Genomic DNA, 13,290 nt, shown 5'->3' on the forward strand with positions numbered 1-13,290 from the left:
CTATTTATGGTGGTATGCACCTGTGGTCCCAGTTAGTCAGTCCTAGTAACTGGGATCCCAGTTACTTGGGAGGCTCAGGAAGGAGGATCACTTGAGCCCAGAAGGTGGAGGCTTTAGTGAGTCATGATCACACTACTGTACTCCAGCCTGGGTGACAGAGCGAGTCTCTATCCCTTGGTGGGGGAGGGTCAAGGGGAGAAAAAAAGGAAAGAAAGAAAAAGGAAATGTGGGGAATATGAAGAGTCCAGAACATGGGTGTTATTGGGTGCTTTTTTCTAGGGAGGTTAGGGAAAGCTTAATGAAAGAGGGGAGCTGAACTGAGGCTTGTTGAGTCAGGTGAAGAGTCTCCCCATCAGAGGGAACTTCATGGGCAAAGTCAGTGTAATGCAACTTCCAAGAATTGTGTGTGGTTTGGCCTGACGAGAGTGAAGGACATAATAGGGAAGTAGCGAGAGAAGAGGCTGGAGAGGCAGGGCCCGGGAGGGATGTTTGTGCTCCAAGATTGAACAAACAATGGGGCCAGTTCTAGACCTGTGTCACTGGGACATTGTCTTATCCAGACGCTCAGCATGGACTTCCAGGGGCCAGGTTTTGAGGCTTTGACACTTACAGCTGCTCACTTGTAGCCTGGAAGCTGCTATAGTCCCCAGGGATGTTTCAAGACTCCTAAAAGGAGGCCGGACGTGGTGGCTTACGCCTGTCATCCCAGCACTTTCTTTGGGAGGCTGAGGTGGGCGGATCACTAGGTCAGGAGTTCGAGACCTGCCTGACCAACATAGAGAAACCCCGTCTCTACTAAAAAAATACAATAATTAGCCAGGTGTTGTGGCGCACGCCTGTAATCCCAGCTACTCAGGAGGTGGAGACAGAAGAATTGCTTGAACTCGGGAGACGGAAGTGCATTGAGCTAAGATTGTACCATTGCCCTCTGACCTGGGTGACTCCATCTCAAAAAAAAAAAAGAATTTTGTCTTTCACCCTGGCTGGCAGCACTGGTCCCTGATCTCCTGTGCATCTGACAAAAATGATTGTTTCGCGTGCTGATCTGTATATCCTCAGGCCATCTGTTAGCCACTCACCTCCTTTGTTTGTTTGTTTTTAGAGTGGTTTTCAGAGCAAACTAAGATGTTAAATTCAGGATACCATTGTTAGACCACATTAAAAATTCAGGCAGCAGTGCAGAACATGGCTGGCTCATGTCAGGCAGACTTCTCAGTGTAACCAGAGAAGGGAAACATGGACAGGGCTGGTGTTAGTGGAAGCAGACATCAGACTGCATGGCAGGCTCTGGCTCCTGTTTATCCTGTTTCCTGCCGCCCTCCAGCCAGAAGAAAGAAGCTCGTGTGTAAGCTAGAGGTTAAAGTAGGATTGCTGCTTCACCAGCATTTCTGTGATGTAGAAAGCAAGTTTCTTACACCTCAAAAGGAGAGCTCCTATGCTCCCATTTAGGAGGATTGTAAATTGTCATGGCACTTAGGATCTTCTAGAAGGCATGACAAGCGGTAAGTATGGTGCTGTGGGTAGGGCTGGACCGAGAGACCAAAAAGTGCTTGTGGTGGTTTCCATGCCTGGGGCAGCCTGGGAAAGCTGTGGCCAGCACAGATGCCTGAAATCAAAGTGGGACCAGGAAAGGCCAATGTGGATTAATGATCTCAGGTGGATTAATTATATCAGGCGATGTCAGGAGGGAAGACATTTTTAATGACATAGTGGGTTTGGGTTTTTGTTTTCATTTTGTCACCTGGGCTAGTGAAAGCAGTCCAATGTGGGCTGTATCGAGCTTTGTGGCTGTTTATTCTGCCATCTTCTCCACCCCCACGCCATCTGCCAGCGGGACCACTGACTGGCTCAGCACCCTTTTGCTGTGTCAGTCCTGGAAGGTCATGCTTGCTGTGACTGGGGTTGGTTTCCCAGACAGGTGGGTGAAATGCTTGTCTAACTATCGATCTGTTTTCTTGCATTTCAGTCGTTCCAAGGAAGTCAAGGACGAGCATACCTCTTTAACTCAGTGTGAGTGTCTCTGAATGGTACATTCCTTGTAGGGTGCAGGTTTGAGGGATGGGAAAAAGCAATCCTTGATGATAATTAAACAATGGACCCTGCCCTCTCTGCCACAGTAAAACTCTGTGGAGCATGACTCTCCATACTTGGTAGTCAGTTACCTTTGGGGAACATTTTTTGGCAGCAACTCTGGCTAAAAATAATATACTCACCACATTCCCCTCAAAGGGCTCATCAGAGGACTACAGTCCCAGAGGGAAGAAGCTGAGGAGATTTCGAGAGCCTCAGCATGGGCTCCAGTGAGATCTGAGATGTGTGACTAGGGAGAATAGGGGTGAACAAGACACCAGAATCTGCTGTGGGATCTGAAGAGGAAGGAAGGCGCACTCAGTGCAGGTGCACGGTTTACAGGGCCCCCAGTCACCCCGAGGCACCAGGTTTACCACCTGTTCCCTGGGAAAGGAAGGTGAAGACCACATAAGCCTAATAAATGTAAAAATGGAAATCTGGTGCATGTGGCTTGAGCTGGGCGCCTGTGAAGGAGCCGAGCCTATTCAGCACCCCGGGGTCACTCCTTCCTGTATCGGGACCAGACTGTGCTGTCATGTTTGGCCTCTCCAGCTTCATTCTGTCCTCAGTAAGCTGTGAGGACCAGTGCTCATGGCTGTGGACTTCACCGTATGGCTGTTGGCTTGTCCCCTTAAGTCACAGATTTAAAGTATTTGTTAGAAAAATTAAGATGTGCCGGGCGCGGTGGCTCACGCCTGTAATCCCAGCACTTTGGGAGGCCGAGGCGGGTGGATCACGAAGTTAAGAGATCGAGACCATCCTGGTCAACATGGTGAAACCCCGTCTCTAGTAAAAATACAAAAAATCAGCTGGGCCTGGTGGTGCGTGCCTGTAATCCCAGCTACTCAGGAGGCTGAGGCAGGAGAATTACCTGAACCCAGGAGGCGGAGGTTGCGGTGAGCCGAGATCGCGCCATTGCACTCCAGCCTGGGTAACAAGAGTGAAACTCCGTCTCAAAAAAAAAAAAGAAAAATTAAGATGTTAAGCAAACTCTCAACCATAAAGATCATTTTAGTATCCCTGCTCCGCTGGAACTTGCAGTTCTGAATTTCCTTCCAGCTGAGATATTTCCCCACCATGGCCACCTTTTGGGGGTTAGTTTAGATCTGCTCAGCTCAGGGTGGGCTCCCGTTGGGGCAGCCTTGCCCAGTTAATTTTTGCTGGAAGCTCAGCTTGAATGACTGATGTGCATGTCACTAACTACCCACTCTCTCTTTTTGTACCTTGTCATAGCGTTAATGTGGGCTGTGGGCCTGCAGAAGAGCGAGTGTTGCTAACAGGACTGCATGCAGTCGCAGACATTTACTGTGAAAACTGCAAAACCACTCTGGGCTGGAAATATGTAAGTATAAAGGAGACAGGTTGGTAGAGGGCTGGGGAGGGACTCGCCAAGAGCCTTATGCTAGAAGAACGCTTTATTCTACTTGCTTCCCATGGCCTTGTAGAATTGTCTTAGACCGGGATAGTCACCACCACACTCACTCTTCCCTTTTTGTTGATATATTTCCCTCCTCCTATTCATTCCTTCACACCTACCCCTGAGACACACACCCCTTTAGATTTAATAAATAATAATAAATATCCCCCGGACACCCAGGTCCCAGACCCTGAGCAAGGCATTATCAAAAACTGCCTTAATTAACATCCACTGTCAGATGGAGTCATGGCTGGACCTCTCCCAAATGGACAATTATTCTTTCACTGTTTAACTCAGCAAAAAATGTAAAGGTCCCTTTGGGGCCTAGGAAAAATGAGCAGTCCTTTGCTAGACTGAGAGGAAGGAAGGGCTGGAGTCTGCTGCTTCAACATTGGGGACTGATAGTTCTGACATGCATTGGGGCCACCACGTCACCACAGACACTGCCCCTTAAATCCTTCTAGCTATTGTTAAGAACCATCTAGAGGGCTAGAGGCAGGTTCAAATTTGGGCTCCATGACAGACTTGTCTGTGTGTCTTGGACGAGCTACTTAGCTTCTCTGCTAAGTTTCTTCATACTCACAGAGTTGGTCTGAGTGTTAAATAGGATAATGCCTGCAAAACACTTAGGTCATCCCCGTGCGTATAGCATATGTGCTGTGCAAATTAACTTCAATTATCACTGTTATTATTATTGGCAGATATTTTTCAGCCTGTATGTGTACATCCAGGCATTGCACAATCCTTTCTATTCTTGCCCTCCCTATCATTGTGAGGATATTGAAAAGTTGGTCTTCCTGTCTTTGGGAAGGCAATTTAGTCCATGTAAAATGTCTCAAATTCCCTATCCTGTCATACGGCTCACAACCTGCCTCTGGCTTCTGAAGGAGCCTGAAGGAGTCGTCATAATTGCCGCCGAGTGATAATGATATGTCAATGTAGGTTCATCCGTTGTAACAAATGTTCCAGTCTGGTGTGGGATTTGGGTAGTGGGGGAATCTGCAGGTACGTAGTGTGTATGTGGGGAATCTCTGTACTTTCTGCTCAGTTTTGCTGTGACCCTAATGCTGCTCTAAAAATAACATCTTTTGGAAAAAATATATACATATAAAATAATGCAAGCAATAGATGCCAGACATGGAATTATGATTCCATTTAAATAGTCTGAAATGTGCAAATGATTTAAAAAAAAAAAAAAAAAAAAAAAAAAAAAACCTGCCCCAGGTGGAGTCGGCCGTGGAGCCCAGCAACACTGCCTTTAGATTCCATTTTCCCCATCCTCCTGGAAATGTTCAGGATTACAGACAAAAGTGAGGCCAGGCACAGTAGCTCAGGCCTGTAACCCCAGCACTTTGGGAGGCCAAGGCAGGCAGATCACCTAAGGTCAGGAGTTTGAGACCAGCCTGGCCAACATATAGTGAAACCCCTTCTCTACCAAAAATACAAAAATTAGCCAGATAGGTGGTGGGTGCCTGTAATTCCAGTTACTCAGGAGACTGAGGCAGGAGAATCGCTTGAACCCGGGAGGCAGAGGTTGCAATGAGCTGAGATCGAGCCATTGCACTCCAGCCTGGGCCACAGAGTGAGATTCTGTCTCAAAAAAAAAATCTAGACAGTGTATTGTATGGTGCCAAGATGGGTTAGCCACGGCTTCCTGTGGTTGGCTTGGTTGTTCTTGTGGGAGAAGCTGGACTTGGCCATGCTGCTCCCTCTGTATAGTCACAGGATCCCTCTGGGTGATCTGGGGTTGGGGACACAGTTCTGATTTTGGTTATCCAGAAATGTCCATCACTTCTCGGCATTTTGGCTAAGATCAAGTACAGAAAAGCTCTGCCCCTGCCCCTGTTTCCCAGACTCTTGGCTGTCTTACAACACGTGCCCCGAAGATGTGTTGGATTGTAGATACACGGCAAGCCTGAGTTGGTTGGTTTTGCTCTGTGCTTGAGGTTCAGGTGAAATGATTCATTCTTTCGACAAAGGTTTATCAAAAGCCTTTGACTAAATACATCCAGTGCCTGCCCTCAAAGCACTGACAGTCATGATGCCAGCTGAGGAGGAAAACCAACATGAAAACAGATCAAACAGCCTGACAAGTACTGTGACGTGCGCAGCACAGTGGGGAAGCACCCGGTACCCAAATACAGATCCATTGTCTCCTATGTGCCGGCCCAGGGCACTTTCCTTTCATTCCCTCGTTACCTCTGTGAAGCAGGTGTGAGTTTCCCAGTTCTGTAAGTGATGCTTCAGTGCTGGGAAGCAGTAGAGGCAGGATAAGTCGGGTGTTCTGTTGACACCAGGTCTAGTACACTTTCCACTGGAATCCTGTTCTGACATTTTCCAAGTCCTTGTGTATCTCAGAACTGCTGATTTATTTTATTTAACTTTATTTTATTTTTTATTTTTTGAGACAGGACCCAGGCTGGAGTGCAGTGGCACAATCTGGCTCACGGAGGCCTCAACCTCCTGGGCCCAGATGATCCTCCTGCCTTAGCCTCATGAGTAGCTGGGGTCCCCAGGTGCACACCACCACACCCAGCAATTTTTTTTTTTTTTTTTTTTTGTAGAGACAAAGTTTTGCCATGTTGCCCAGGCTGGTCTCGAACTCCTGGCCTCAAACAATCTTCCTGCCTCAGCCTTTCAAAGGGTTAGGATTGCAGATGTGAGCCACCACGCCCGGCCGAATTTTTTTTCATAATAGGAAACTCATTTTCTTAGTTTTGCTTTCTTCTTTTTCCTCCCCGCCCCCCAAACACGTTACTATTACTATGGAACAACAGATCTTATTCCCAAAACACATTGCTCTGTTGATATACGCATGTGTGCATGTGTGTGTGCCAAGACAGGGGATAATGAAGTGTCAGGGAAATTGCTGCTGTGGTGTCCTGAGCTCTTGTTCTGAAACTCAAAGCCCCTGAGCTCTAGAACAGAAGACACAGTTGATACAGCTGTGACCCAGAGCCCTCCAAGGGGACGCCTCAGTTCCTTACTAATTCTGGGGGCTCTGAGGGAAAGGCTGATGTCCACTGCTTGTGCATATGGAGCTGAGACACAGGTGATCAGTGTTTTTCAGAGAATACACCAAGAAGTGCTTACATGTCTGTCTCTGCAAACAAAAGTGCCCTTTATCCTCTGCCTATGCAGGACTTCTTTTGGTGGGGTTGATTAGCTGGAAAAGCCCACAGGGCTGTGGGTTTAGAAAAGGAATCTGCCAGGTGGTTAGTATGAAGTTCTCCCTCTGCGGCCCTGGCAATCGGGTGGGGCTTAGGAGCTGCCAGCTTCTCCAGCCTGGAATTCACACAGGCTCTGTCTCCACGTAACTGACATAGAAACAGTAAGAAAGCCCGATTGAAAAGGAGACCTGTCTGGCCTCGCAGTATTTTGTTCCTCTCCCTGTCTAACAGGTCCAATTTAAAATTAGAACCAGGCTTTCCTGTGTTCTTAGAAACTAGCAGGAATGACACAGAAACTTTATGGATCTATTCACAGGGCATAACTTCCATTAGCACCAGAAACCAAGGTCCGCTAAGATTTATATATATATAAATTTATATATGTAAATGTACCAATTCATTCAGCAGTGATATATTGAAATTCTGTTTTGTGCCAGGCAGTCTTCTAAGGCTACAGCAGTGAACTAAACATGAACGTCTCTGTGCTCCATGAAGTTTATATTGTAGTCATGGGAGACAGAGGATACATAAAGTAGAAATGCACTTGATAATGTATGTTCAGAAGTGAGAAGTACAGTGGGGAAAACTGAAGCAGGGGTGAGGGCAGAAGAACGAACGGCAGTGCTGGAATGGAAGTTGGGATTTTAAGTAGGGTAGTTGGGGAAGACCTTACAGACAGGGTGACATTGCAAAGACTTAAGTAAGCGAAGCTCCTGGAAAATTCTGTTGTAATATTGAGAAAGTCTTGGTGTTGCCTTAGTTCTGTAGCTAAGCAAGGGGGACATGAAGCGCTTGAGGGGCAGGAATCATCTCACAGAGTCTGGGTGAAGCTGGGACCAGACTGTGGTGACCCTGATCATCTGCCCCTGCTGCTCTGCTACAAAAGTTATTTTCTTGACCGAGTATAGTGGCTCACACCTGTAATCCCAGTACGCTGGGAGGCCAAGGCGGGTGGATCACCTTAGCTCAGGAGTTCGAGACCAGCCTGGCCAACGTGGTGAAACCCCATCTCTACTAAAAATACAAAAATTAGCCAGGCATGGTGGCAGGCACCTGTAATCCCAGCTACTGCGAGGCTGAGGCAAGAGACTCTATGCTCAAACCTGGGAAGTGGAGGTTGCAGTGTGCTGAGATTGCATCATTGCACTCCAGCCAGGGTGAGAGGGTGAGACTCCGTCTCAAAAAAAAGTCATTTTCTTCAGTCATTCAGCATCTCTTTTCTTCCTCTGTATTTCCTAGGAACATGCTTTTGAAAGCAGCCAGAAATATAAAGAAGGCAAATACATCATTGAACTAGCACACATGATCAAGGACAATGGCTGGGACTGATTGGACAACATCTACCCAACCCAGTGTCCACGTGAACGCCATTCAACCGAACCTTCTTCCCAAGCGTGAGAGAGTGACTGACACTTGGTTCCATCCATTTAGGGGCCTTGCCATCCGGGGCATCCTCCCACCCTGACGCCATCTTTCTGGTGACCGGCCTCTAAATCGCTGTCTCTCTGTCTCTTTGCTTTGTATCTGTTTGTGAGTTGATCCTGGCTTCTCCCTCTGTTCTAGTTTTGGCTGAAAACAAAACAACAAAAGGAACAGATCCTTGACCGCATGGCGGCAGCCCACCTTGGTGAGGGCCTCAGGGCCCATGCGAGAGCTGCCTGATGGCTTCTTGTCAGGAGAGCAGTGACACGGGGGCGTGAGGAAGAGGGAAAGGGGAAACTCTAAGGGTCCTGGCGTGGGGAAGGGGTGGAAGGGTGGAGGTAGGAACAAAATCCTGCTGCTCCTGGAGACCTAATAACTTAGGCTTGAAATAATTGACTTGTCTAAAAGGACAAAGAGGAAAAAAAAATACCTCATGACTGCATTCTCTCTGACCAGAAGCTTCTGTTCCTGACACCAAATGTGCCAGGCTAGGAAATGAGCACAAGATGTGGCCCTGATTCTAGTTGGCGGGGCAAGGGCCTGGCTCCCCTGGGCTGAGTGGGGGTGTGTCCCGGCAGCATTGAGTGACTTGGGCAATGGCCAGGTGGGTGCGACGACTCTCATGCCTCACTCAGTCTCTGGGCGGTCATTGTCTTTGTCACTTTAGCCACCAGAGGTAAGGTGTGAGGGGACTGCCATTTGCAAGGGGCTTAACATCCAAATATCCCAAAGGCTTTGACCAGCAACTGAGTAAAGTGAGTAATTGAGGAGAGCAGGGCACAAAGTGGGCTGCGGCTTGGGAGCGCCTGAAGAAATGGCTCAGGTGTTGGGCCAGAGAAATAAAAATTAGGATCAGTTAGCAATTCTGACTGCCTTTCCTTCTGACCCCTCATAAGAGGAGTGTGGTACGTGCGGGAGGGAACTGGGTAGGAGTAATCCCAGGAGGGATTTAGGTTCGAACCAATTCAGGCTCTGTGCATCTTTCCTTTTCGGCTTTACAGTGGCTTCCGTGGGGTCGCCAGTTTCTTGTTCACAGAGTTTCAGGTGTTTTTCTGCAGTCCTGTTACTGTAGACTGTAGGAAGCATGGGCCCAAGGCTGTGAGCTTAGTGATAACCTGCCCGGTAGATTCCTCATGCCCCTAATTGCCCTACTTAGGCTAGAATGTCTTGCATGGAGAGAAATCTGTCAGTGTGGTCCAGCAGCAGGGAGGAGTTCTGAATTCTAATAGCACCCGCTCCCCGCATCCAAACATCCTTCCATTAGGGAAGTGGAGAGAACACATCCCGGTAAGGCCCATAAGAGAAAGAGGAGTTTGTTACATTTAATCAACACTGTGAAGTCTGTTCTGCAGCAGTTCAGCCAGTACACAGTATATGACTGAAACTCACTTAACTGAATTTCATTTCTTAGACCGAAAATATTACTGTTAAGATACGTGCGCATGTTAGGTAATTCTCAGCGTCTCCTTCTCCAAGTAGGCTGACCCTCTCGGAAAATTCACTCTGAAAGTCTCACAAAAGAATGAGTTCATGGGGAGAATCTTAAGTTGATGAACTGAGGTTAAAGCAGCCAACAGCCCAGGAGCTTTTCAGAATCGCATCTGCAGCAGAACTAGCTTCCATTCGGAGTGCATCCTTGGTGGAAATGCTTTTTTGTGTGTCTCCATGCGCTGATGGTGGAATGGGAGACCCAAGATAGGTGTGGGCTTGCCCTGCCAGGGGCAGATGGCAGAACTGACAGCAGGATAGCGCCAGGATTCTCGGGAGAGCCCCTGTAAGACAAATGGATTCTTAGAAATCCAGTTTTGCTCCCCAAGGCTCTTTTCCGGATCTTTCCAGTACTTTTGTAGCCTGGGAGATCAAGTTGTTCTCCCCACTTTACTGCAAGGTAGACTGAGGTTCAGAAGAAGTACTTAATTTCTGTTCCCAGAAGACCAGTTTCTCTGGCTCAGAGGCCCAAGTTCTCAATGAAATCATTTTTCAACTTTCACATTCCTAAGCTGGCTTCCTGGCACAGAAGCCATGGATTTCCCCTCCTCTCTCCCTTCGCTTCCTCAAGGAAATGGTCTTTCTTCCTTTGTGGAGTTTCATTAGACCCTTTGCTCAGGGATTGTCCTGATAGTGCTTTCCATAAGAAGAAAATGGGGGTTAAACATGGGTAGGTGTTTTTGTCTTTCAAACGAAAAATGGAATGTGGTGACATAAACTGGACATAGGGTGCCCTCGAATTTCCAAGGGGCAGAGAAGACCAATGTGCCACTGTTCTTCCTTGGGGATGAGGCCTTTGACTGTTGCATGGATCAGAGCAGGCTCCAGTCAGACCCTGGTTCTGTTTTTTTCTGTTTTTGTTTTTGTTTTTTTTTTCAATGACTATCCATTGAGCCTCCAGTGGGTGCAAGGCACCATACTTCCTGTGAGAGATCTGAGTGTTGGTTTTTCCATAACTACAGGGGAAAATAAAACTCATTAGGCTTTCCCTTTGTGTCAATGAAACCAAAAGTGCTTCTTACAACATTAGCTCCGTTCATGGCTTGTCTATCTAACATTTAGCAGCGTTGGAGAGGCCAGAGCTGAGCTATGGAGATGCTAAATTAACTCATGGCCTCGGTCAGTTCATTCTTTAATTTCCTCACCAAATTATTGACTTAGAGCATAACCAAAGACCTCACTCATTCACCCCAGGTGGGTTGGGGGAATTGGAGTTGGTAAAGCTTGGGTGTGGGGTGTGGGGTGTGGAGAGTAGAGACAGGCTAAGCAGATGTGAGAAAGGAAAAGGCATGAAGTTCTATACCTCAGCCAGCAGCTGCCTTCGTTTTGAACTGAAGTCCAGCTGGCAGACTAGCTCCATCTCCCCTGTGCCACCCTAGGTCATATGACCTTGGCTACCCTGGAGTAGACCCAGACCCTTGGGACCCGGGACATTAGTCTCAGGCTGCCGATGGGTTGATTTGACATTAATCAAATACAGCCAAACTTGATACCCAGAAGTTGTCAGCTGGACCTGACTGAGTTTTTCCTGAGTTCATGAGGATAGGCTAGAGTGCATTTTTACTGGTGGATCAGTGTGTGCAGAAGAGGTGACCCCTTTATAAAGAGATTTTCAAATGGATATATATAAAAGAAACAGTTGCTTGTAAAATATACTTTTGTAAATAATATTTAATTTTTTTAATAATATATTTGGTGCTGTTTTCTCAGATCCCCTGAGAGCACTTTTTATTTCATTTTAAATTCTATGGTTTCTTTTGCATTTCTTGAAGTATATTTTAAGGGAAACGGTGATCACCAATACACGTTTGGGGTTTTTTTTTTAAGGTCTCTATCACTTTCATCTGGATCAAGGCTTTAAAGCAATGCCTCTGCATTTTTTCCGCAGTGGAACAGACTCTGCAGCACATTAACCAGGTTGAAAATGGAAATATTTTCTTGCACTAGTATTGGCTAGAAAAGAAAATAAATGAAACCAAGTTAATTTAGTCGTAACAACTTACAGTGATTCTTCCTGTTGGAAGAATTTTTCAACAAATCGGAATCATGTTTTTAATTGTGCGTGTGTGTGCGCGCGTGCGTGTATAAAAAGCACTTTCGATTTTTATTGAAAATCTTTTGCCTCCTGTTTTCTTCTTGAGTGAGGACACTATAACTACAGTTTACACTTCGGGTGCATAAAGTTTTTCTTCTCTTTCTCTCTGGTTGTTTCTGTTTCCGAGTGGACCAACAGCAGAACCCACAAGGACTTTTCGTTTTCCTGAGCATGGAGCTGTTGCAGGTTTGCTCCTTTTTCTTGCTTTGTGTGCTCAGCTTTTACAGACTGGAAAGGAAATCTGTTGCTTGTGAAGATGGAGCAGAGTCAAATCTGTGCTTCTGAGACGAGAGTATATTAATCACATATCGCCGGGCTCCAGCTTTTACAGAAGCCACATCATGTTAAACATTAACTGGTTTGGGTTAAAAGAACATTAATAAAACAATACACATATCTTAGTGGTAAACAGCCTTTTTTTTTTTAAAGGTCAAATTGCCTCAGGTTCAGTAAGAGGCTGAGAAATCAAATCTTGAACACAATCAACTTAATATTTTAAAGGAATCTGCCTCAAATGAGAAAACATGCTAGTTGTCTAGATAGAGGAAAGAGATATTTAATTTTTTTAAATTAAAATAGTTATGAAATCTACTGGCAGTAAAAGGTAAAGCCAAGAAGAAACTATGAAAGCTATTCTCATGTTACCAAATTCTGTCTGCCCATATGTTTTCGTATAACATTTCGGTGAAAGTGGGAGTTGGTTCCCTTTTCCCAACCTGCAGAGACTATCTTTCAATACAGAATCTGTCTGTCTATGCTTGTGTTTACAAACTGTATTCATTGGGTTTGGGTTTTCATTTTCTTTGGTGGCATTTTTCAGGTCACGTTGCTTCTATAACAAAGGTAATTGTTTTCAAATACTTTGTCTTCACCTTTTCCTGTGTTTGTACATAGTGATTCAGTATTAGAGAAAAGTGCATTGTTTCCGTCATATTTCCAATCTGTGTTGGTGCTCATTTGAGAAAATAAAAGTTTTCAAATATTAACTCTTTGAAGAGCTCATCTGTCTTCGTTGACCCAGTGTGTTTGATCTTGACCTTTCACATTTAAAGTACTTAAAGGCCTGCAGCTATCTAAACCCAGTCACAGATCTGTTCACTAACCCCTAAAGGGTGGTTTTTCCCAAGGACAGTCAGCCAACTAATGAATAAACAGCAGGTCTCCTGCTTATCTGCAAATGCTTCTCCTGGCTTTACGTATCAAATGCATGAGTGACCTTTATCCAGTTCTCTGTACTAAGCCCCATGTTCATGGACTCTGCAAACTTTTCTGATGACACCAATTTCTTTGGAAATAGTATTGCATGAAGTAAAGGGAAAAAAAGTAAAACAATAAAATTATGTCAAAAAGGGATGGTATCATCTCTGAATGATTGGCTAACAGAGACCAGTATTCATAAGTTATAACATGGCATATCAAATTTTCTCACTTTTTTCAACACATTTATTAAACATGTGTTTGATTCCAGGTACTGGGCAAGGCAATTCTATCATCCTAATAAATAAGCTGCTTTTGTTTGCCAAAATGAATCTTCCTCCAGTGTGATTCATATGTACACATGGTCTCGTATATCCAGTCATTTTAAGTAAATTTTGTGAGCTGGTGCCTTCATTTAACATAAGCTAAAC

At 45.7% G+C, this 13,290-nt stretch overlaps 1 protein-coding gene across 1 annotated transcript in view; it reads left to right on the forward strand.

Annotated features, from left to right (window-relative positions):
* Positions 1 to 12,653, forward strand: part of YPEL2 (yippee like 2) — a 65,562-nt gene extending 52,909 nt beyond the window's left edge. Inside the window, exons 3-5 of the mRNA XM_032280698.1 lie at positions 1,967 to 2,010; positions 3,304 to 3,412; positions 7,897 to 12,653. Of these exons, the coding sequence (XP_032136589.1) occupies positions 1,967 to 2,010; positions 3,304 to 3,412; positions 7,897 to 7,986 (243 nt within the window). The 3' untranslated portion in view covers positions 7,987 to 12,653. The remainder of the gene's footprint in view (positions 1 to 1,966; positions 2,011 to 3,303; positions 3,413 to 7,896) is intronic.
* The last annotated feature ends 637 nt before the right edge of the window (positions 12,654 to 13,290 follow it).

Source organism: Sapajus apella, unplaced genomic scaffold (assembly GCF_009761245.1).
Source record: "Sapajus apella isolate SASKATOON/1434 unplaced genomic scaffold, GSC_monkey_1.0 scaffold12, whole genome shotgun sequence".
NCBI classification, from domain to species: Eukaryota; Metazoa; Chordata; class Mammalia; order Primates; family Cebidae; genus Sapajus; species Sapajus apella.